The following is a 25,722-nucleotide window of genomic DNA, read 5'->3' as shown; positions in this document are numbered from 1 at the left end:
CACTATCTATTTATGTATTTATTAATATTTGTTACTATTCTGTGTATTGATGCCATGCTCTCCTGTTGATTAATGACTTGCTAATAGTTTTTTTTTTCTCTGATCTGCGGCCCACGCATCCTGAATAGCTTTGAATGCTGCTTGTGAGCTTGTTATTGTTTTTATCTTTCATTTCCCACTGGAGAGACTGCAAACTAAACTGCCTATCAGGGATAAATAAAGTTGTCTGAATTTAACTGAATTAAATATCTAACTGAAAATAACTAAATTTAGGAATCAATGTTTTGACCATCAAACATATTCAAATGAAGCAAGAGTCTATGCTTGGAATCGAGTCCTCCATCTTAACTAAAATCAGTACTTTTGATGGTGAGATGAAAAGGTGTGCTACGTGTAAAACCTGCATTTAACTCTTAGGAGTGAAAACAGCCTTTTAAATGTGAAACCAATAAAAGCCAAACTACAGTATGTCTGACCTGTTTGTTGGACTCTTGAGGGTGACCGTTTGTCTCGTGGTGTAGCATCCTCTGTTATGTTCTCTCTCCGGCTCCTCAGCAGTGATGTTGTTTCTCTGCCCGTCCAGAACCTCCATCAGTGGCTCTGGCCGCCAACAGCTGGCTTCACACTGCACAGTCACTGTCCCGCTGTCAGCCGAAACCACCGAGAGCCTCGGCTCAGACGCTGCAACTGTAGAACCAGGAATTATTCAGGATCTGGGCTCATCTAACTTCCAGGAATAGTCATATAGGCCATTTTATATCTCAGACATAAAATCAAATCAGTCATATTCAGACACCACTAAACAGTTCAGTTCATACGATGAGCACATGGAAAGTAAGTGATAGTTTCTAAAAATGAGCCTTCTCCTCATGATGTTAATCACCAACAATTTAAATCAAAGTTAGACTGCAATGACAGCTGGCTGGACATATTTTCACTTAGGTAACAATTTCCCATGTAAAACTTTCTTCTTCTCTTAGTATTTGTATTCATTTATTTATTTAGTCTTATGCTTTTTTTTTATTATTATTTTTAATTGGCTACTGGTTTGGATTATGTTGGCCAGTAGTTGCCTTGCTGTCTCATTGTTTCCTGGACAATGACAATAAAGATTTTTTTAATTTTGAGGTTTCAAGTTTTGACCAGTGATTGTTTATTAGTATGTTTGAGTAGCTGCTATTTGCCACTAGGGTGTAGTATAGAGCTATTTGTAACTCTGAAGCTCATTGTTCTAATATGAACATATAAATACTAAAATGTCCAAAATTAAATTAAATTAAATTTTTGGTTCCTGTTAGAAGTTAATTATTATTTCAAATATATTTTTCAAATATAAAATAGAATTTGTAAAGCTGGACTTACAGAAAGTTAAGGGCCTAAAAAAATAATAAAACTAAATAAATAAGTTAGAAGCCTTAAATAAAATTAATGTTTTTTTATTAGTTTTTTCCCCTCATGTTTCCAAAAGTAAGCCCAAATGAGAAACTTCAAAGCAAATAATTAATTAAAAAAGAAAACATTTATTTATGTTCCAGGGTTTTCTTTATTTTATCTGGTATGCTCTTTGTTAAATTCCAGTTTGACATAAGGACTAATCTTTAGTTGGCATTATTTTCTGTGTAAATCTTATATTTCTGTCTACAGCATTATTCCACGCTGCTAACACAGGAAACAGTAACTTTACCAAACATGCGCCACATGGCTGAATCCTGAGTTCCCTAACTGAACTGAAGGAGGTGAAATATTTTAGACCATTGTAGCTCATAACATAAACACCACTCCTACAGCCACGCAGATTAAGGCAGTAACCCAATACACACACATTTCAGTTATTATAAGACCATTAGTTTATATTCTTTAAACATTTAGATTTTTTCCTTTGATTTTTGACTGCTTTTTTTAGTTAGTCCTATTTGTTAATCCTTTTTTAAAGTAATAATTAAACTGTTAGGTTCTGTTTCTTTGTTGTGTAGTTTATTTGTTAGTATTTGTAACCCCCTGTTGTGTTTAGGCTGGTCAGATCAGCTATATTTAGGTTCCTGTCTGTTGGTTGGGTTAGTTTGGTTTCTTTTGGTTACTTGTTAAGTTACTGTTATGACCCAATATAGGGGTATGGTTGGGCGTAACAAAAGATGACGCTAGGGACAGATGGTAAAGGTAAAAATAACTCAATTTCATTAAAACCTGTGAACGATAAGTGAAACCTGCAACAAAAAATACACAAAACAAACAAGTGCTGGGGTTAGCGGACCTGCTGAAAGAAACAAACCAAAATATATCCCAACAATCCACCGAGTGCAAACCACAACATAACTGCCACTCGGGGAGAAACCTAAAACCAAATAAAAAGCCGCAGATCCATAAACTAAGGGTGACCGTCGTCACCACATAAAACGCTAACCTAGCCCAACACCAAAATAAACACAAAACACCCACTATGACAGAACAAAGAAAAGTGTAGCAAAGCTTAAACCAAACTGAGTGTAAAAATGGTGAATCCAACCTAAACAGAACCATTTCTAAGTCCTTCCTTAGGACGCACCACAGCCAGGAGTAGTCCTGCTGAGAACAAACAATGGTCTGACTGCAAAAGGATCACCCACACAAAGCACAGCGGACACCCAGTAAGCCACGCCACCAAAACTTCTGCCAAAATCAGGATGAGACCACCTGCGCCAACCAGTCTCATCCTGATGCCACAAACACACACCCAGCGCACAACGTGAGGGGAAAGCGGCCTGAGCCATTCCGCCCCCCCCCCGACTGGCTTCGGCTGCAGCCTTTTCAGTTACTTTAAAGTTATTCTGGACTATCGTTATGACTTTGGTTTATTTTTGTTCATTTGATCTCTTTTAAGAGCCCTGATGTTTGAGTATTTTTTCCGGGGGGTAAGTAAAACCCTTTCCTTCTTCACCATCTCGCTCCTTCACAGGGAGCAACAAAGGTTTCATCTGCAAGACTCTTATTGAATATAAATAAACTAAATGGACGTACCAACAACTAATTCCATTGTCGTTTCTGTCCGGTGGGCATTCTTGGGGAGTATCAAACATTTGTATTTTCCTGCATCAGACAGCTTCACGTCGGAGATTCTCAACGAGATGTTTCCGTTCTTCACTTCTCTCATGAAGGGGCTCGTCCGAAACTCAAAGTCTGGATGCTTCATCTCGAAGGTCTCGCAGCCATCGCGATACAAGAAGACGACGTCTGGCTTCAGGCCTTCCTTGGACCACTCAAAGTCAAACAGGTCATTGTTGGCAGTGTTTTTAACACTGCAGGGCAGAATGACTTCCCCACCAGCAAAGGCCACGACCCTCTCTGACTGCACAGAGGAATCAGCTGGGAGACAAAGAACACAATTATTTAAACATAATCATCACTTCATCATTGGGGAATAATTATAACAACAGATAGTAAATAATTAGTGAAAAATATAAGCTAATCTTGAAACTAGCAAGTTGTACTTTTCACAGTCAGCGGTTCTGTAGAGGGAAGTCTGGCTCGTATCAAAGATTCGGCTTTTATGGCTCCCGAATGGTTCTTCAGAGCTGCTATTTTAACCTAACTTAACATTATTATGGTCTGTATGTTGGTAAACAATTTTATATTTAGTTTTTTCATAAAGCCTTTTTTATAAATAATAAAATAAAATAAAGTACAGATGCTAGTCTATATTCTAAACAAACCTTTAAATGAACAACTGAAAAAAATCACAACAAAATAATCAAATAAATAATGGCTAAAGTCTGATCATCATGACACTTAAAATTCACTTTTTTATTCACGCTTCCCATCTATCAGATTTTTTCTATAGTGCTTATTCTAGCTCAGTAGAGCTGGAGCCTTTCCCAGGGGTTACTGGGTGAGAGGCAGGGTGTTTCCACTGTAAAAGAGACCAATTAACCTAACATGCATGTCAGAGTGCTGGGACAGAGCCCACACACACACACACACACACACACACGGAGAAAACTCCACACAGAAAGGCCACTGTTTGCCGTTGTGATTAAAATCTGCCACCGCACATCTCAGTTCCTGTGTGCTCCTAAACCTGGAAAGTTTGATCCTCAAGAGAGTCCTGCAGGTTTTAGATGTTTCCCTGCTCTAACACACATCCTGCTATTCAGCATTGCCATGTCCCTTGTGTGTCTCTTACAATTCTCTGAATTTGTGATGATTTTATGTCTTGTAGATGAACAGATACTCCATTCCCCTGACTTCTAACCTAGGGCCAAAAGTGGTATTACAAGTCACTCACTTTTTTGTGGCCATACAGCAAAGCAACACTTGACTTCTGCAGCCTTTAAAACAATACAAAGCTTTTGCAAAAGGAGCAGAAGAAGCTAGGAAAGAGTTTTGTTTAATGAGATTGCCTCACAATCCGAGCATAATGTCCAGAAACAAAGGTAAATGACATGCCAGACCCCGTCCTATAAAAGTCATGGATGTAGTGATTCTGGCATTTAGCCACTCGGCTAGGTGAAAGGCAGAAATACGTTTCTAACACACTTCTAAATCAGTCCAAAACCTGCTGTGTTGTGTGAAATTCCTGTTTATTTTCAAGGTTTTGTGTTGTTATGATATGTGATTATGACAGGTCCCACTTCTGGTTAAAAATAAAAGCTGTAATTAACAAAAACCTGAAAACAGTAAAACTGTGCCATCCTCCTGCAGCCAAGCTAATTACAATGGCCTTCATGCACCTCTATGTCACCACCCACAGTGATATTACAACATAAAAAATACAGTTGATGAAATAAATAAATAAATGGTTCCTACAGTAAAGCTTTCATTGGTCTGTAATTACAGAAACTATAGGTTTATGAAGAACACATTATGTGTTTAAGGTTTTTAACATATGGCACAACTGTTCCTCTCCATTACTCCTTAGGTCATACAAAAAGAAAATGTTATTGTTTTCTGGTGAATGAATCTGCTGAATCGCGTGCAGCTTGATGGGAGTTCCCACTGCTGCCAGTTCAGGGCTGGGAAATTACAGGATTGCATTAAGCCGCATAACAATGTCTCATACGTCTGCATGAAAGAGTTGCGAAACTTGAAAACTGAAGCACGTGACTTTAAGTAGTGAAGAGCATTAAGTCATGTTTCCCCATAAAAGCTCAACAAAACCATCATCTGTCCTTTTTACAAGAGTTTTTGTAAGTACTGATCAAAGAAAGTATTTTATTCTAATGAATGTACTTTAGACGATGCATCTTGTGACAGAATCAATCATACTTTGTTTCTGAACATTATGCACCTGAGAACAGCCACATTACTTTCCACAAGGCAGGGGGGACATGAGACAGTCATGTAGGAATGAAAGAAGTATCTTGTTGCTCAAAGCCAAAATGATGTCACGCCAAGGTAGAGCAGGTTAAACAAGCTGAAACTTTCCATTAAAGGGCGATGTCTTACATAGGGCGCTCTGAAAGTATGCAGCCATGCGAAAAAGAGAGTGTATACTTTATCACTTCTAGGGGTTTAACATATCAGGACATTACAGAACTGGTATTAACCTAGTCTTTGAATTAGACAGATACAACCCTGTAACCTATTTCACTGTAAAAAGCTAAGCTGCAACACAGAAAAGGTGCAAGAAAACACTATCACTGCTTTCAAAGGAATTTAAAGTGTAAGTAGCAGCCACATGCTGCTGATCACAGGGGCGTTTACTATCTGAATCATTCAGGTGTGTTAACACATTACCAAGGAGGAAAGACAGCAGAAGTTTTCTTAGAGAAGCAACTGTTGCTGCCCATTAGTCTGGGAAGGGTTTTCTTGTCATTTTCCAAACAGGAGTCCATCATTCTACAGAGAGAGATGATTTACAACTGGAAAACACTCAAGACGGCAATCATTCTTCCCAGGAGCAACGTCCCAGTCAAACCTTAGAATGCTAAGAGAAACTCTAAAATCCTCAAAGGCTACAATTAAAGTTATTAAAAGTTAAATATAGCTTATTTGAAAGAGTTGCATTAGACCAGGGGTGCCCAAGTCCGGTCCTCGAGAGCTACCATCCTGCAAACCATGGTACAAATGTGGGCGACATTTGTGCCATTCGGGTGTTTACTTTGTTTTCATTCAGCTGTGTGTCATGACGGATGCTTGGACAAAACATAACTTTGCAAGCGGTATTCATGCCTCAGAAAAGCCTTATTTATGAGTGCATGAACATGCTTAAACTGCCATGACTTAGTCAAATAAACATGAGCCAAATATTTCCCCAGCTAAAAAAAAAAAAAAAAAAAAAAAAATCTGATAATAATAATAATAATAATAATAATAATAATAATAATATTAAAGAAAATAGTAGTTTGTTTTTGTGTACATCATAATCTTATACCTCTTTTGAAAGTCCCAAAACATTTTACACCTTAAGCAGTTTATTATCCAAGATTCAATCTTATTCTACATAAAACCCTGACAATCACTTCTAATTTGTTATAAATCATTAAAGAAAGCAATAGATAGATTACAAAAGGGGGAACTCTGTATTTCCGGCTGGATTTACAGAATCATAATAATTTAATCCAGTACTTACAGTAGCGTTAAATAAAAGCAGGTCTTGCTGAGAGCTGTGACGTCATCATTTGACTGTGACGGAAGTTGATTCATCTCAAATCAAATGTTTAGAATCGCTTCCCCTCATCTTCTAAACAAACACCAAAACTGCAAAAGAAACCTGCATATGTTTATTCACTTATCTAAAACGTGCGTGGCTATTAGGCCTACTATTCTTATTCAGACCCTAAAGTTTAAACAAACTCCGTCCAAAGTCGGACTTTAGTTTTTCAACATTCATTTTTCAAAAATTATTAAAATTCTTTTACAAATTATTAAATAATAAACATAATATAGAAGTTAAGACATGGTCTGTTTTGTGTTTGTTTTCATTGAGAAGGACCAGCATGTTTCTTCTGAGTTCCTGATTTAGTGAAGATGTGAAGATAAGTAACAGGATATAAGAGCTGGTGTTTGAACTGTTCAGCAGCTCAGAGCAGAACTGAAGATCCATCTGCTCCAGGTTTGATACAAACTCTCCCACCATCTTTATTCTTCCTTCTTTATGCTCAGACAGGAGAAGAACTAACATGGCTGTCTCTTTACTGAAGGTGATCATCGTCTCCATGAAAATGTCGACTCTGCCTTTACTTCTTGTTGCCATGATGGCTCTGACCAGAGCTGCTGGTGAGTACGTCTGTCCACACTTTCTGCTTTCTGACTGTGAAGGTTAGTAAAAGAGAAACATAGGAGGATAAAGATGGAACATAAAACATTCCAGGGGATTAAGGTGTGTGTTCCTCAGATAATTAATATTAGTCTAATGAAAAGAGTATTAGATATGAAGGTTATTTTAAGGGAAGGAGGTGAAAAGAAGCTATATACACATATGTTAACAGTACATAACAGATCTTGAAGCATAATTAATGTGAGATAAGTGTAAATTTAGGCTGAAATGAGAACTTGTAAACTAACATACAATAACGACACTGTGATGTAAATGTAGTGACCAGATGAACAAAATCAAACTAACATTTGCAACCAGTTCTTCCAGATACTGAAGCTGGAAATGGGGCAGAAACTGGAGGTTAGTATCAGGCATAACAGATTGCAAGATGAAGGGAAATTTATTCATGAAATCATCAGAAAATGATTTTATTTCTTACATGTTGAAGTTTTAATTCAATTAAATTAAATTTATTAAAAAAAAACTTCTCAGTTCTTCCGGATGCAGATGCTGGAAAACCGGCAGAAACAGAGGGTTAGAAGTTTTTTTTTTCTTCATTTACATAAATAAAGTCTTCTTAGGCATGATGTTTGCTGTAGAAAACTAGAAGAAGTGAAGTCGTATTTATTATTATAAAGGTTTCATTTAAGCATATCTTTTTCAGGAGAGATGGATGTTTTCAAGAGGACATATCATTCTGAATGTCCATGGGGTTGGAGTAAATATGGCCAGCGCTGCTTTCACTTTGTTCCAAGAGAAATGACTTGGTCTGATGCTCTGGTAACACTTTCATGAACACTCATTGTCACATTACATTGAACAAGTTTAGATTGTATCACCTAGGATGAGAAATAACATGACCACATATCTCAAAGACATGTAGACAGCATTTCTGTCACGTTTTCGTAATTCTATTCTATTCTATTCTATTTTTTAATGTATTAAAAACAACAGGACTTGTGGAGTTAATATTATGCTGTTTTATAGAGGAAAAGTCACATGGATGGTGCGGCACAATGAGAGATGTTTGTTAGTTATGGGGAGGTTTATGTTCATTTTTTCTCTCCGCTGTAGACAAACTGTTGGTCCATGGGTGCAAACCTGGCATCTGTCCATGATGCTGGCGAGTATCACTGGATCCAGAAGCTCATAGCAGATCGATCTCATGCACATCCTCTGGCATATATTGGAGGCACTGACATGTTACATGTATGTATGATTTATCATTGCATTGTAGAATTTCTCTTCAGGAAAAAAGGAAGAATTTTGTTTTAAGAAGCCATTTTTTTTTATCATTATTATTAATGCTGGTGTTTATCTTTCATCTTAGTATAAACAGTTAGATTTCCATTTACTGAGAAACTTCTTAAATCTGAAAACAATCTCCATTAAAATAAAATAAATACATTAAAATGTTTTCCCTATTTTATTAGAAAAAGAAATTAATTCTAACTGACCTTTAATTTTATACATCCATCCATTTTCTCTACCAGTTAGTCCAGGTCAAGGTTGCAGGGTAGCTGGATCCTATCCCAGCAATCAGCAGGCGAGAAGCAGGGTACACCTGGACAGGTCCCCAGTCCATCTCAGGGTCCACTTCGTTTTATATTTCCTTTCATTTTGTAAAAATATTTAAATTGTTCTGTTTATGTTGACTGCTTCCATCCACTGATCTTTATTGACCCTTTAAACTGCTAGCGCTATCGTTTATATTATCAGCCGTTTCTGAGTAACGGTAGTGTGTAACTCTGAGGTGGAAATTGTGAAAGTTTTCCAGGCATTTATTTCCCATCTAGGAGGTTTAAAATCCAGCCACAAAATGTAGTGTTTATTTAGAGACTCTATCTAGTAAATCCAAAACAATCCATGATAACAGCATTATTTATCACATTTTCATCATATAAAGATCACTATCACTACTATGTTGCTAAGAAACCTCTGTTTAGACCTGGAAGTAATGATGAAGCCACTTCCTGTCAAACTTTTCACCAATCAGAGAGCTTAAATTGACGGTAATGTCCAATCAGAACAAGTGATCAGAAAGTTTTATGTGTGTCTGAAAATAAGAAAAATTAAAGCCGCAAGCGGCATCCATCGGGTCCGAGCTGCCTGGACCCCGCCACCCGATGTCGCCATGACAACAGGTGGTGTAATGCGTTAAGGATCCAACCTGTATGAATCCTGTCAAGTTTGGTGCAGTTCCCATTTATTCCTGTGGAGATATAGGCAAACCGTGTTTCATGGCGAGAAGATCATTTTCCGTCGGTTGCCACGGGAACACGCTTTCTGCTATTAGAAAGATTTGTGTTGGTCCCCAACTTGTCAGGAAGGTCCCCACCAAGTTTGGAGTCAGTCGAACGAACCTCCTCAGACTAGTTCGTTCAAATGTCAGTGAAATCCAAGATGGCGGCCACCCCGTTGCCATGGCAACAGGTGTTCGATTGACTTCTTTGCTGCACATGGGGTGTCACAGGTATGAATACTGTGAACTTTGGTGCAGATCCCATGTATTTCCATGGAGATATGAGTAAACCGTGTTTCATGGCGAGGGCATTTTTCCGTCGGTTGCCACGGTTACACGCTTTTTCCTATTAGAAAGATTTGAGGAGCGTTTGGTCCCCAACTTATTAGGAAGCTTCCCACCAAGTTTGGAGTCAGTCGCACGAATCCCCTCAGACTATTTTGTTGAAATGTGAGTGAAATCCAAGATGGCGGGCAGTCCGTTGCCATGGCAACAGGTGTTTGATTGACTTGTTTGCTGGACTTGGGGTGTGACACGTATGAATACTGTGAACTTTGGTGCAGATCCCATCTATTTCTGTGGAGATATGAGCAAACCGTGTTTAATGGCGAGGTCTTTTTCCATCGGTTGCCACGGTAACACGCTTTCTGCTATTAGAAAGATTTGAGGAGCGTTTGGTCCCCAACTTGTCAGGAAGGTCCCCACCGAGTTTGGAGTCGGTCGGACCATTCCCCTCAGACTAGTTCGTTCAAATGGCAGTGAAATCCAAGATGTCGGGCGACCCGTTGCCATGGTAACAGGTGTTTTATTGACTTCTTTGCTGGACTTGGGGTGTCACACGTATGAATACTGTCAAGTTTGGTGGAGATCCCATCTATTTCTATGGAGATATAAGCAAACCGTGTTTCATGGCGAGAAGGCGTTTTTCCGTCTGTTGCCACGGTAACATGCTTTCTGCTATTAGAAAGATTTGAGGAGCGTTTGGTCCCCAACTTGTCAGGAAGCTTCCCACCAAGTTTGGAGTCAATCGCACGAATCCCCTCAGACTAGTTCGTTCAAATACGATGTGTGTAAAGTGGAAAAAATTGCCAAAAAATGGCCGCACACGCCAAGATGGCGGGCACCCCGTGGCCATGGCGACAGGTGTTACATTGAGTTTTTTGGTCAACACGGGGTGGTACACGTGTGTGCCGAGTTTCGTCTTCCTACGTTGAAGTAGACTTCCGGGGCCCCATTCATGTGGTGATTTTTGGTGACTCTAGGTGGCGCTGTTGAGCCAATTTTGCATTGAATAGTATGCGGACCTTATGATATCCGATTTTCGCCGGGCTTGACGTGTGTGCCAAGTTTCACAACTTTTCATGGGTGTTTAGGGGGTCAAATTTGGCGTCGAAATGCTTAGGAGAAGGAGAATAAACATTTCAGGAACAATAGGGCCTTGCCATACTTTGTATGGCTCGGACCCTAATAATGCTCCTCTGTGGCTGGAATAAAGCCAAGAAGACTAATTAAAGCCGCAAGCGGCATCCATCGGGTCCGAGCGGCCTGGACCCCGCCACCCGATGTCGCCATGACAACAGGTGGTGTAATGCATTAAGGACCCAACGTATAGGAATCCTGTCAAGTTTGGTGCAGTTCCCATGTATTCCTGTGGAGATATGAGCAAACCGTGTTTAATGGCGAGAAGGTCATATTCCGTCGGTTGCCACGGGAACACGGTTTTTCCTATTAGAAAGATTTGAGGAGCGTTTGGTCCCCAACTTGTCAGGAAGCTTCCCACCAAGTTTGGAGTCAGTCGCATGAATCCTCTCAGAGTAGTTTGTTCAAATGGCAGTAAAAGCCAAGATGGCGGCCACCCCGTTGCCATGGCAACAGGTGTTTGATTGACTTCTGTGCTGGACTTGGGGTGTGACAGGTATGAATACTGTGAACTTTGGTGCAGATCCCAAGTATAGCTATGGAGATATGAGCAAACCGTGTTTCATGGCGAGGGCATTCTTCCGTCGGTTGCCACGGTTACACGCTTCTTCCTATTAGAAAGATTTGAGGAGCGTTTGATCCCCAACTTGTAAGGAAGCTTCCCACCAAGTTTGGAGTCAATCGCACGAATCCCCTCAGACTAGTTAGTTCAAATAGCAGTGAAATCCAAGATGGCGGGCACCCCGTTGCCATAGCAACAGGTGTTCAATTGACTTCTTTGCTGGACTTGGGGTGTCACACGTATGAATCCTGTAAAGTTTGGTGCAGATCCCATGTATTTCTATGGAGATATGAGCAAACCGTGTTTCATGGCGATAAGGCGTTTTTCCGTCGGTTGCCACGGTAACACGCTTTCTGCTATTAGAAAGATTTGAGGAGCGTTTGGTCCCCAACTTGTCAGGAAGCTTACCACCAAGTTTGGAGTCAGTCGCACGAATCCCCTCAGACTAGTTCGTTCAAATACGATGTGTGTAAAGTGCAAAAAATGGGAAAAAAATGGCCGCACACGCCAAGATGGCGGGCGCCCCGTTGCCATGGCGACAGGTGTTACATTGAGTTTTTTGGTCATCTCGGGGTGGTGCACGTGTGTGGCGAGTTTCGTCTTCCTACGTTGAAGTAGACTTCCGGGGCCCCATTCATGTGGTGATTTTTGGTGACTCTAGGTGGCGCTGTTGAGCCGTTTTTGCATTGAAGTGTATGCGGACCTTATAATATCCGAGTTACGCCGAGCTTGACGTGTGTGCCAAGTTTCACAACTTTTCATGGGTGTTTAGGGGGTCATATTTGGGGTCGAAGCGCTTAGAAGAAGAACGGAGTAGAATAAACATTTCAACTACAATAGGGCCTTGCCATACTTTGTATGGCTTGGACCCTAAATAATAGCAGAAATAACTGTAAATGAGGAAAACGTGTAAATATGTAAATAGTTTCTCTTCTGTGTTTGTTTTAATGTTAATATTTTTTCTTCTTAAAGCCAAGACTTGAGAGAATGATGTAGAAAAGGCTTGGTCACTGCTGATCTGTGTGTTATTTCTATAAAGTTCTGTTAGTAATAAATTCTGTTTTCTTCTTCTGGTCGGCCTTCATGCTGCTATATCTATTGATACATTCATTTTACATCATTTTGTCCTCATAATCTGACAACTGAGGGCGTCGTGGAAACATCATGTCTGCACGATGACTGGGATTAAAGGGTTCAGCTTCTACTGGCTGTTTTTAAAAAAAAACAAAAAAAAAAACAACAACAACAACAAATAAGTAAAATTAATAAAACAAACAAAAGAAAAAAAGGTTTGGAGTTTTAAGGGTGATAATTTATTATTTTTATTCTAGGAGGGTCATTGGCGGTGGACTGATGGCTCACCTTTCCTTTTTTCATACTGGTGCCATGGAGAGCCAAACAATGCTGGTTGGCAGCACTGTCTGCAGATGAACTATACAGGTAACAGAACAAAATGATGAATGGAGAAAAAAAACAATATTTGATTATGACAATTGGCTAAAACTATAGAATTATTTGTTATTTTATTAATGACTAATATTAATATACGTTTACATCTCATACACAGTGCTAAAACTGAATTATAGTACTTTTTTCTATTTACAGGAAATAAATGCTGGGCTGACGTGTGGTGCCACTTTCCCAGAGCATCTGTCTGTGCCAAGAAGATCTGATGAATCTACTGATTCAACGGCATCAAAGCAAAAACCAAATTAGTGGAAATTGTTCTGTCTTTATTTTTCTCTTATCACTGTAATGCTGTGCTAGGCGCGAATCAACAATTATCTCCAAAGCCTTGTGTCTTTGGTTAGAGCAAACTAAAAAAAAAAAAAAAAAAAGGAAAAAAAATAGCTTTTAGCACTACTTTCTACTGAAGACTGATCTCTTCCTTCTATGATCTAAATTAAAGCTCAAAGCAATGAAACAAGTCTGTCTGTGATTCTGTGTTGCACCAAGGCTCTCTGTCAAAATGTTGTAAATTACATCCAACAAAGAAAATATTCAATGTGCATAAATATCAGAAAATGTGTATTTAACAAACATCAGGGAGCCAGGACAGGTGGATCAGTAGAGCCTGTCTGAACCTTAATGGGCCCCCAAGCAGAGTTTTATATGTGTGTGTACTGTACAAGTAATACACCTATTATTTGCTTCATTTTGTATTTGACTTATTTCATCACATTCTCACTCTGGCATTACATCAGACATTATATAGCAGGGTTCTGAGCAACATTTTTTTTCCTAAACTGATGCATTAGGTCTTAGAAACTGCATGTATCATAAATGATGTGGGAGGAACTGGTCAATGACCTAAAGAGAGCTAGGACCACAGTCATAAAGGTTACTCTTAGTAACACACTACGTTGTCATGGATTAAAACCCTGCAATGCCCTAAGGGTCCCCCTGCTTAAGCCAGCACAAGTCAATGCCTGTCTAAAGTTTGCCAGGGACCATCTGGATGGTCCAGAGGAGGACTGGGAGACTGTCATGTGGTCAGATAAGACCAAAATAGAACTTTTTGGTATAAACTCCACTTGCCGTGTTTGGAGGGGGAAGAATGCCGAGTTGCAACCCAAGAACACCATACCTATTGTGAAGCATGGGGGTGGAAACATTATGCTTTGGGGCTGCTTTTCTGCAAAGGGGACAGGACAACTGGTCTGTATTGAAGACAGGATGAAAGGGGCCATGTATCATAAGATTTTGGATAAAAACATCCTTCCTTCAGTCAGAGCAACGGAGATGAAACATAGCTGGGTCTTCCAGCATGACAATGATCCCAAACACACCACCAGGGCAACTAAGGAGTGGTTCTATAAGAAGCATTTCACAGTCTTGGAGTGACCTAGCCAGTCTCCAGACCTCCATCCAATAGAAAAATCTGTGGAGGGAGTTGAAAGTCCGTGTTGCCCAGGGACAGCCCCAAAACATCACTGCTCTAGAGAAGATCAGCATGGAAGAGTGGACCAAAGTACCAGCAACAGTGTGCTAACCTGGTCAAGAACTACAGGAAACATTTGACCTCTGTCATTGCCAACCGAGGTTACAATACAAAGTATTCAGTTGAACTTTTGTTACTGGTCAAATATTTATTTTCTGCACCATTATACAAATAAATTGTTTAAAAATATCATACAATGTGATTTCCTGGATATTTTTTTCACTTTCTGTCTCTCACAGTTGAAGTGTACCCATGATGAAAATTACAGATCTCTCTCATCTTTTTAAGTGGGATAACTTGCACAATCGGTGGCTGCCAAATACTATATGCCCCACTGTAAATTAACTTATACAAATTACAGTGTTCACTCAAGTTCTTACATATCTTCTCTTTTTGTTATATAGTTTAAAGCAGGGATTCTTAACTTTTTTATGCTAGTTTCCTTAACTAGACCATTTTTAATATAAATTGTCTGGAACAAACATTTGTTATATATTAGACTAATGTGGATTTGTTTTAAGTGGATCACAAAGATTTGGTTTGAACCGATTGTCTGTAAAGATGAAGTGACTTTGCCACTATACAAATAAAGCTGAATTGAATTTACGTTAAACTAATTGTTATTGTAGCAATGTTGGTTGTTCACAAAACAGAAATCTTAGCTAGAACTACTGCAGGGACAAATGAATATACCTCCTTAGATAAAGATGCAGTACAGAACTCTTGCAGATTTTCTCAATGACGTGTCCCTGTTGACAGCTGATTAGGCATCCATCCTGCATCCTGCCTGTACTGTGAGTTCTCTAAAGACAGTCTTATCTTGACTCTTGTCTTATTTCTTTAAATTCACTCAAAACAGCATTGTTTATAAAGAACTTCTCACCAACAAGAACAGCACAAAATACTTTATAAGACAAAAACTACAGTTTTTTTCATCATAAAAACAGAAGCAGTGACATACTCAAAGTTTTCTTGCTCTGTTCCCCTCTCTCTTTCTTTTCCTCTCTTATACAGTATGTTTTATTAATCAGCCACGGTGTGTGTTCACAAGCTCATGAAGCTACTGGACAGTGACTGCTCCAGACATGCACATAATAGATGTCACTGCTCCATCAAACAAGTCTGAAACATGGAGTTTTAATCTCAGAAAGTTACATAATGTATTTGTAAGTACAAAGCTCCTTTTAGATTAATTGCAGAGTGCTTTATAAAGAAGAAGAAGAAAAATAAATTTGGATCCTGTAAGAGAAAACACATGAATTTCAGTCTGAAGATGGCGGAAAAACAGAGGAAAATCTTCAACCACTAACTTTTAATATATCTTAGACCTAATTGGACATTTAGATTACTGTCTTTGATAATGATGAAGTCATTGCTTTAATGGAAATAATCAGTTTTAAACATGTTTTCCTGCCTCTGTGTTTAAGTTGTTTGTCTGAATGATTAAGCAGTAAATTATCAGACTAGCAGAAACTCTTACAAAACTTTTAAAGAACTGACAGATAAATTTGAAACCAGAGCATTTCGTAAAAATTGTGACAGGATTTTTTTTTTCTTTTTTTTTTTTTGTGCCCGATATTTAACCTTAGTTTTTTCAAACATCCAGTTAATGCAGCCTTTCCTTTACTGGTAGTATAATGAGAAACTGAAGTTCATTTTAGTCAAATACTTTCATGACAAATCTTATTCCAACTAAAACTACAAGTGAATGTAATTATTTACTTAAAAAAGAAAAAAACAATAAAACAGATTTTTACAAAATCCCCTCTTTCCTATATTTTTACACAAAAAGAACAAGTGATCTTTAGCCAACTTTTGCAGGTTTTACTATAATACTGGTAGGAACTCATGCAGTTTCATACTGAAATACTACTTTAAAAAGAAAAAAAAAATGTTTCAATCAACAAGCTAGAAAAGTGAGTGGTACTGAAAAGAAACATCTGGAGGAAGATGTTGAATGAATTAGATTAACTGGCAAGAGGTCACTAACATGAATGGGTGTAAAAAAAGAGCACCTTAGAGAGGCAGAGTACCTGTTGCGGCTGTCAGTTTCCCCGTCAGGGAACCTGATTGCCCGATTGCCTACAGCCGGACCGCATTGTGATTGGTCCCAGATACCGACTGGGATCCGCCCTCCCTGTGTCCGGATTGGTCCAGACGTCTCCTGCTTCCGGACTGCTTCTCCAATCCAGGGGGAGGAGCTCATACAAGAAGGCACCAGTCACACTGATCGAGGCAACTGTGGACAGTGGGACACAGTTTGCCAGCCTGGGAGTGATTTCTGACTTGTGTGATGATTGAGGACTTCTGTTTGGACTTTTGTGTAGATACCAATTGGGAGTTAAAAACTATAGGCATTTGTGTTGAATTACTGTCCTTGTTTGAGTTGAAGTGACAGTTTGGTTAGGAGGAATAATTTTGGTTTTGGTTTTGTTTGTGATTCCGCCTTTGAGAGTGATACCCATTTTGGGACATTTTTATGTTTATTTGTTTGAGAACCTGGATTTAGTTTTGTTTGTTGCAAATAAACTGTGTTATACTTTTTAAATCCTGTGTCCGACTCCCTGTGTTCCGTCCTTTGTAACCCTAGACAAATGGGGACGTAACAGTACCCAAAAAGTAAAAAGAACTTTTACAATCTACAAATACTGCATTCATGTTGTAGAACACTTACAGAAAAATGTTCTTTGATATTATGTTGCAAAAATGTGCAAATATCAACATGATCTGGAAGAACAGATGCATGGCAGCTTTTCTAGCTATGGCTTTGACAGATGTATAAAACATGTTCCTTAATGTCAAACAGCATCTGGAGGCAATAGCAGTGAATCAAGTTAGCTTTTATAGAGTCAGGTATTTCTGGATGCTTTTCTGCTGCCTGAATGAGAAGGTCTTCGAAGTATTCCCTCCACTGTGTCACAATGTCCCGACTCGAGGTCAGCAGCGACCCATCTTCATTGACCACAGTGCTGGTAGAGCACTACTTTCCCTTCCTGAGCCACCGGATGGCGGACCAGAATCTCCTCAAAGCCGTCCGGAAGTCATTCTCCATGGCCTCTCCAAACTCCTCCCATGCCCGAGTTTTTGCCTTAGCAACCGCCGAAGCTGCGTTCCGCTTAGCCTGTCGATACCCATTAGCTGCCTCTGGAAACCCACAGGCCAAAAAGGCCCGATAGTACTCCTTCTTCAGCTTGACGGCGTCCCTCACTGCTGCTGTCCACCAACGAGTTCCGGGGTTACCGCCATGACAGGCACTGACGACCTGGCGGCCATCAGCTGCGGCTATCTGCCTCAACAATAGAGGCACGGAACACAGCCCACTCGGACTCAATGTCCTCCGTCTCACCCGGGACATGGTTGAAGCTCTGCCGGAGATGGGAGTTGAAACTCTTCCTGACAGGGGACTCTGCCAGACGTTCCCAGCAGACCCTCACAACACGCTTGGGTCTGCCAGGCCAGACCGGCATCCTCCCCACCATCTGAGCCAACTCACCACCAGGTGATGATCAGTTCACAGCTCCGCCACTCTCTTCACCAGAGTGTCCAAGACATGTGGCCGCAAGTCCGATAATACAACTACAAAGTCAATCATCGAACTTCGGCCTAGAGTGTCCTGGTGCTAAGTGCACATGTGGACACTCTTATGCCTGAACAAAGTGTTCGTTATGGACAATCCATGATGAACACAGAAGTCCAACAACAAAACACCACTTGGATTCAGATCACGGGGCCATTCCTCCCAATCACGCCCCTCCAGGTCTCGCTATCATTGCCCACGTGGGCATTGAAGTCCCCCAGCTGAATGAGGGAGTCCTCGGAATGAGTGCTTTCCAACACCCCCTCCAAGGAGTCTAAAAAGGGTGGATACTCTGAACTGCTGCTTGGTTCAAAAGCACAAACAACAGTCAGGACCCATCCCCCCACCTGAAGGTGGAGGGAGGCTACCCTTTCATCCACCAACGCACAGGCACCAAGTCGGGAGGCAATGAGCATGCCCACACCTGCTCGGCGCCTCTCACTGGGAGCAACTCCAGAATGGAAGAGGGTCCGGCCCCTCTCAAGGACAGTGGTTCCAGAGCCCAAGCCGTGCGTTGAGATGAATCCAACTATATCTAGCCTGAACCGCTTAACCTCGTGCACCAGCTCAAGCTCCTTCCCCGCCAGAGAGGTGACATTCCACGTCCCTAGAGCTAGCTTATGCAGCCGAGGATCAGACCGCCAGGGTCCCTGCCTCCGGCAGCTGCCCAGCTCACACTGCAACTGACCCCTATGGCCACTCCTAATTAAACTACAAAATGTGGCTTAAAAATAAGTTATAATTACTTTTTAATAAATGTGGTTATATGACATGCTGCTGAATGTGTTTGCTATGATTGACAATGCTGAATATTACTGCTCAAATCAGTTTCAGTGTGGAAAAAATTAGTAGAGTAGGCTATTATTAGGAATGTTAAGTTATCCAATGTTTGCAATTAAATTAAACAAAATGTTGGTCTGAACTGGACGGACGTAAAGCTATGAAACTATGAGTTTGGTTTTGCAGGGAACCAAATAAGCTAAGCTTAGACGCTGATTTAGGAACGATTAGCTCAAGTTCCACTGACGTTTTGTTCATAATGCCCACATTGCTAAACATGAATGTGACACAGTGCATTATGGCAACAATCACATATGAGGATATAGGATCATACCATTATGTCATGCTCCGTGGTTCGGAGCCCGTTTTCCCCTGCGGCCCTGAAGGCATCTTCCCTGCACGCTGGCTTGATTGCTTATGCGTTCCACCTGCACTGAGCGCTTTATATACCTGCCTGTTTCAACCCTTAGCTGCCAGATCGTCTTGGTTCATCCCTGTACGTATCCAGCCCTGATTTCTCTGCCTGTCTGTTGTTGACCCTGTCGCCTGGATTTGCCTGCCCCTGTCTGGTACTCTGCTTGTCATTGTTTGGATCTCCTGGCTCTCGGACCTCTGGAATTGATTATTGGACCTAGATAACGGATCACGGACTCAACTCTCCTCACCCCCACAAGGATTCTCTGACCCCACGCTGTCATCCTGGTCAGCAGTCTGACCTGTGGGTTATTATCCAGCTTCTAACCTCTCTTTTGCTCAGCAGCTTCTCCCACATCAAGCAGCGGGTTCCTCCCTGGATTCCCTCAGCTCTGATCTGGAGACAACCCTCCTTCACCCGCTGGATCCCACTCTGCTGAAGCCAGTCCATAGAGAAGACCAGGATTGCACAGTCTATCAACTGTATTCCAATAAATGTTTGTAACCCATCCCTGGGATTCTGAGCTTTCTTCTGAGTCCAAACCTGTCAGCTCCATGACACCATTATGTGAAAACACAATGGTCAAACCCTACTCAGTGAGGGGGGGAACCGAATCAGCCCATCCAAGATGAGGCATCTTATTTTTCTGAATGCCAACCTGCACTGATGACATTAATGCTGCTTTCTTGAGTTTGGTTCTCGTTCTGTCTCATTTGGTTGCCTTCAAAAGGAGGCAAATATAAGGCTTCTCATAAAAATGCTAAACAGAAAAGGGTTTTCAAAACACAATTCATTCATTTTTGGGAAGTTAAGGTAAATAATGTGGTTAAAAAAGATGCTAAATTAAGAGCCGTGTGGGAGCCAAAAGAGCCAGCTCTTCTTTGGGAGCCGAGCCAAAAGACCTGGATCTCTGAAAAGAGAAGTCTATATCAGTCATACTGAACTATTTTCTAAATGGCTATTGTTTAAGTTTGTGTATAGTCCTGCTTTATTAATATTTTGAGTTGTTGTTTGCTTATACATTAGGATTAATTATCGGGTGCTCTAAAACTGTTATTTCTGTAACTGTTATTAAAAGGATCGTGATTTCTTTATTTTTTTTACACATATAGCGACATAAACTCTCTGTACATTCTAAAAACCACCAACCAGGCCAGAAATCTGGGTGTACTGATGGACTCAGACCTTACAAAAGGAAAAGGAAATTACAAAATCAGCCTACTATCTGATGTATCAGCAAGAACTGGAAAAACTGGTCCATGCATTCATCTTTAGTCGGCTTGATGATTGTAACAGTGTCTTCACAGCTCTACCTAAAAAATCAATTAGACACCTGCAGCTTATTCAGAACTCTGCTGCTTGAGTCCTCACTAAGACCAAGAAAGTGGACCACATCAGTCCAGCTCTGAGGTCTTTACACTGGCTGCCTGTTCATCAGAGAATAGAAATTTAAAGTTCTGCTGCTTATCAGTTTCAATTTCTTATCAGTTCCCAGAGTCAGAACCAGACATGGAGAATCTGCATTCAGCTTCTATGCTCCACATGTCTGGAACAAACTCCCAGAAAGCCTCAGATCAGCTGAAACACTCAATTTATTTAAATCCAGGTTAAAGACCCACCTGTTTTCTGCTGCATTTCACTAGTTTTTATTTAGAGTCCAGATCTACATCTGCTTCTTTTAATCTTGAATCGTGTTTTAATATTGACTTCCCCACACTGGAACTTTATTTCTTGCATTTTATCTATCTTATTTTAGCATCTTCCTTCTGCTTTTATTTCATTAGTTGCATTTCTTTTAATCTTTATTTATTTATTTTTTGTTATTATTTATTTATTTTTTTTCTTTTAATGCACTTGTCTGCACCCTGCTGTAATGATTTATGTAAAGCACTTTGAATTGCCTTGTATATGAAATGTGCTATACAAATAAATTTGCCTTTGCCTTTTACTGCGGGTCTCTTATGGTAACACACAGCAATTATCACCTGTACAAAAAAACATTCACACACACACACACGCACACACACGCACACACACACACACACACACACACACACACACACACACACACACACACAAACACACAGTCATCACCAAGCACACATAAACACTGACACAACCACTTCGAGGTCAGAACTAAAGGGTTAGTTTTTGTACACATACACCACTAATGATAGTCTCTCATCCCATTCATGTATATTCTGGAAAAAAACAGCTGTTTTTTAGCTGTTATGCTGCAAACAAATGGAACAAACTACCAGTGGAGATTAAATTTTCCCCAAATGCAGGGGTGTAACGGTACATGTATTTGTCCCGAACCGTCACAATACACGTGTCACGGTTCGGTTCATTTACTTCAACGCTGAATACAGTCAGTCACGGGCACCCAGAAGGGGGCGCGGGTTATAATTAGTGTCAAAACAGGAAAAGCAGAGGAAGAGACTATAGTGCGCACACACTAATCCAAAGCAAGAATGGCAAGTTCAGACAGCACACAAGAGCTCGATGACCCCCCTGCCTGTTTCAAATCTATAGTGTGGGAAAGTTTGGGGTTTCCTGTGAAGTATGACAGTAAAGGACAGCGAGTTGTAGATACAGTAGGACCACGACGGTGTGTCGGCGTTGTAAGGCAGCTGTACGGTACGTGAGTGGAAATACGACCAACATGCTAATGCACATCAGACGACATCACCCAGATGTGCCAGTTACAGGAGTTAGGCAGAGAAAGACTGCAACAGTGCAACAGCTAATTCCTGCGGTGTTTAATCAGCCTTTAGCTGCGAGAGCAGACAGGACCAAAGCTATTACGGAGGCCGTTGGCATATACATTTCATCTGCAATGCACCCTTATACAGTAGTAGAAAATCCCGGCTTCAAGAACTTACTTAAAGGTCCCATATTATGCAAAATTCACTTTTTAATGGTTTTGGAACAGTCATACTGGTCCCCCCGCATGTGTAGGAGACCCGTAAGTGTGAAACTCTTTCAGGCGCTCTCTCTCCCCCCTGCTCCACCTCTAGGGAAGTAAGCGCTGAAATGAGCTTGTTTGAAAGCGTGTACGTTATGACGTCATAAGCAGTGATGGGAATAACGGAGTTAAAATAAACGCCGTTACTAACGCCGTTGCCTTTTTTAGTAACGAGTAATCTAATTAATTACTTTTTCTATCGTTACAACGCCGTTACCATTACCAAAATGCCGTTACTACAAGTTACTGAGTGAAGCTACGAAGTGGTCGTCCCACTTGGTTTAACGCTAGCTTGGCTGTAGTGAAAACAGGGGTAAGCGATTAAGTAATGATGATTGGAGGAAAATTTTATAAGCCAATCAGAGACACCAGGTGGGCGGATGTTTACACACAAACCCAGCACATAGAAGCACACACACAAAAAATCAGAGATGGCGAGTGCGGACTCTCAGGGAAAGACGGCGTTTTCGAGGTGGAAATGATGAAGAAAATTCTTGAAGTACAGTTGTACCAGTTGTGGTCTTTTGAGGTGCAATAAATATTAAAACCTCTGTTCAGGTACCAGTCTTTGCTGTTCTACTCTATGCACCTGGCCTGTGAAACCTGTTCTGAAAAAAATCAAACTTCTTTGACATTTTTAAACTTTAAAAAAGTAATGAAATAGTTACTTTCCCTGGTAACTAGTTATTTTTATAGTGGAGTAACTCAGTTACTAACTCAGTTACTTTTTGGGAGAAGTAACTAGTAACTGTAACTAATTACTTTTTCAAAGTAACGTGCCCAACACTGGTCATAAGGGACAATAACCACTCCCCACAGAGCGATGGACCCGTCTACCGGCTCTCAAAGCCCGCCCTCTAAAAATCACCTAGCGCCCAGTGTTTTTCCCTCTTCGGCAACCCTCGTTAGCGGACATGGCTAAGCGACAGAAGCACTGTTCTGTTTGTGGCTGCATAAATGAACACGAAAACGTTTTTTTACTTCCATCCACTGAACCCACGAGGACTGAGTGGATTAATTTTATTTTTGGAGGAAATGTACCCGGAAAACTTCCAAAGGTTTTGCATGTCTGTGGCCAGCATTTCAAAGAGGACTGTTTCCACAACATGGGGGCATGGAAAGCAGGCTTCGCCAACCGTTTGAAGCTGAAGCCAGGTTCAATACCAACTGTCCGTGACACAGCTGGAGAGGTAAGAGCTGGCAGTTATTTTATCGTTTCGGCCTTATTAGTCTGATAGCTTGAAAAGATATTAACCTGTCAATCACCTCATGACGGGCGATGCGATGGGCGGAGCCAACAGCTGAGCTGCTCCACCAGGGTTCCGCCCACCATAAACGGCACATTTCTGAAGCTGCTAAAAAGAGGGAGGTGAAGAGAAGCCGCTGCACTCAAACTGAGGGTCGATTTGTCCATACCATGGCGGAAATATTTCATTTAGATATTAATGAATGGTCTCAGATTGGGAATAAAGTGTATAATATGGGACCTTTAAAGCGCTCGAGCCACGTTACACTGTCCCATCTCGTGCGGACATAAGCCAGTCCGTGGTCCCTTCTCTATACATCATTAAAAAAAATGATCTTGTAATCCATGAAACACAGTGATGTTGATACTCCTACTGCCAGGGAAATCAAGCAAGCCATCAGTGAAAATCTGCAACTGAGGTATTCTGACCCTGGTCTTGAGGACTTCTTTCACAAGTGCACTGCACTTGATCCGCGTTTCAAGACACTTCCACATCTTGATCCATCCAAGCAACAGAGAATCTATGAAAATATCCTCATCACAGAAATTCTGAGCACAGCACAGGTATGTATAATTTTACATCTTTATATTTTCTTTCATTACAACATATTAATGTTGTTGCCGTGTTCACTGGACTCAATAATTAGCCTCCTCTGTCATTTAATGCAGGGTGAGACCATAGAGACTTCAGAGCCCAGTCCATCAACCTCAGAGCCCAGTCCATCGGCAGTGACAGCAGAGTCAGAGGAAGCACATTCGCCTCCACCAAAGAGGTCAGCCATGGCAGAAATTTTTGCCCCGCTCTTCAAAACTGTTACACGGTACCAGCCTGATTTGTAGCAGCAGTTGAAGGATGAAGTGTACTCCTACATGGCAAAGGAGTGTATTTCAATTGACTCCAACCCGCTTGCCTGGTGGAAGGCTCAAGAGTCAGCATATCCTAATCTAGCTATGCTTGCAGAGTGTTACGTGGCAGTACCTGCAACCTCAGTCCCCAGCGAGAGGGTTTTCTCAACGGCAGGTGACATTGTTACAGCCACAAGATCTTCACTCACTTGTGAAAATGTGGAAAAACTGATATTTTTGAAGAAAAACTTGAAAATAGAATGAACATATGCCTTTTCTTTTGATTCCTTGTTTATTTTGGAGCATTTCTCTAATAGAGATTTTGACTTTGAAGTTTTTTGAATCTTAAAGCACATTTAATGTGTTTTTATTTGTTTTAGGAAAAGGTTGGGGTAGCCTTTAAAAGTTTAATATAGTCTCTTAATTAAAAAGTTTTATTTTTTCTTATTTTATTTATTTTGTATTATTGTATTTATTTTGTACTTCACAAGAAGCTTTTCAGTTCTGTAACTGACGGTGACCGAACACTACTGTCTGTTCAAAATAAACACTGGGGATAAAGCAAGCACTGAAGATTTATTGCTTCTGACTGTTGTATCGAACCTGTATCGAACCGTGACCCCAAAACCGAGGTACGTACAAAACCGTGACTTCTATGTATCGTTACACCCCTACCCAAATGTAGACATTTTTAAATCCAGGTTAAAAGCATTTCTTTTCTCATGCGCCTATGCATGAAATCTGCACGGTAACTTTTTTAACTTATCTTGCTTTTAATCATTTTAATGTAATTTATTTTATTGTGATTGTGTGTTGATGCCTTTTACTATTCTAAATATCTGTAATGTCTTTGTTTTTGTATATTCTGGAAAAAACAGATGTTCAGTTTTATTACTACATGATCCACACTGAAGCATCTTCCTGCAGTACAGCCTGATCACCACTTGGTGTCATTGTAGTCACACTTATCATAAACTATTAATCTTTACATGATCCTGACAATCTTACTCTAAACAGAGTTACTCACTTCACCTGCAAGCATGCAGAAGGACACAAAGCATCCAGTTACAGAGACAAACACAAAGACAAAGTTTAAATGTTGAAACAGATTAACTCAGCTAAATGTTTAATGTTGTAAAAAATATGAATAAATAAGAAACAAACAAATAAATAAAAAAATGAGTATGACAAAGTAATGTTTATTTGCAGTGGTTTCACTTGCAGAGGTATGAAAGGCAGTATTAGATGAATAACAATTCATGTCAAAAATAGCATATTTCTTTATTTTAGAGACCCATATTGCAGGTATTTCAAATTGTGCAGTTATTTATTTAGCAAATTTCATTCATTCAGTTTCTACTGCTTTGTCCATTACGGGTCACGGTTAAGCTGGAGCCTGTCCCAGCATTTTAGCAGGTGAGAGGCAGGTTACACCCTGGACAGGTCACCAGTCCATTGCAGGGCCAACAAAGATAGGGGACAAACAACCATTCAT

General features: G+C 40.4%; 1 protein-coding gene across 2 annotated transcripts; it reads left to right on the top strand.

Annotated features, from left to right (window-relative positions):
* The first annotated feature begins 6,926 nt into the window (after positions 1-6,926).
* Positions 6,927-13,245, top strand: LOC121640188 (type-2 ice-structuring protein-like). 2 transcript variants are annotated; one of them, XM_041985906.1, is made up of 7 exons: positions 6,927-7,027; positions 7,116-7,191; positions 7,559-7,591; positions 7,896-8,011; positions 8,306-8,440; positions 12,786-12,894; positions 13,060-13,245. In XM_041985906.1, the coding sequence occupies exons 2-7, from the start codon at positions 7,131-7,133 to the stop codon at positions 13,125-13,127; spliced, it is 522 nt and encodes a 173-aa protein (XP_041841840.1). In that variant the 5' UTR covers positions 6,927-7,027; positions 7,116-7,130; the 3' UTR covers positions 13,128-13,245. The 2 variants fall into 2 exon arrangements, with proteins under 2 accessions (XP_041841840.1, XP_041841839.1); XM_041985905.1 differs by having other exon boundaries at positions 7,550-7,591.
* Positions 13,246-25,722: the final 12,477 nt, after the last annotated feature.

The sequence above is a fragment of the Melanotaenia boesemani genome, chromosome 5, assembly GCF_017639745.1.
Source record: "Melanotaenia boesemani isolate fMelBoe1 chromosome 5, fMelBoe1.pri, whole genome shotgun sequence".
Classification (NCBI taxonomy): Eukaryota; Metazoa; Chordata; class Actinopteri; order Atheriniformes; family Melanotaeniidae; genus Melanotaenia; species Melanotaenia boesemani.
The sequence above is the reverse complement of the archived record's forward strand: the minus strand, read 5'-3'. Positions and strand labels throughout refer to the sequence as shown.

Bases quoted from the DNA above. Each gene is read 5' to 3' on its own strand.
- LOC121640188 (XM_041985905.1), top strand. From the start codon at position 7,131: ATGAAAATGTCGACTCTGCCTTTACTTCTTGTTGCCATGATGGCTCTG. The intron at 7,592-7,895 runs GTTAGTATCAGG...TATCTTTTTCAG, and splicing joins AAATGGGGCAGAAACTGGAG to GAGAGATGGATGTTTTCAAG. The intron at 8,441-12,785 runs GTATGTATGATT...TTTTTATTCTAG, and splicing joins GAGGCACTGACATGTTACAT to GAGGGTCATTGGCGGTGGAC.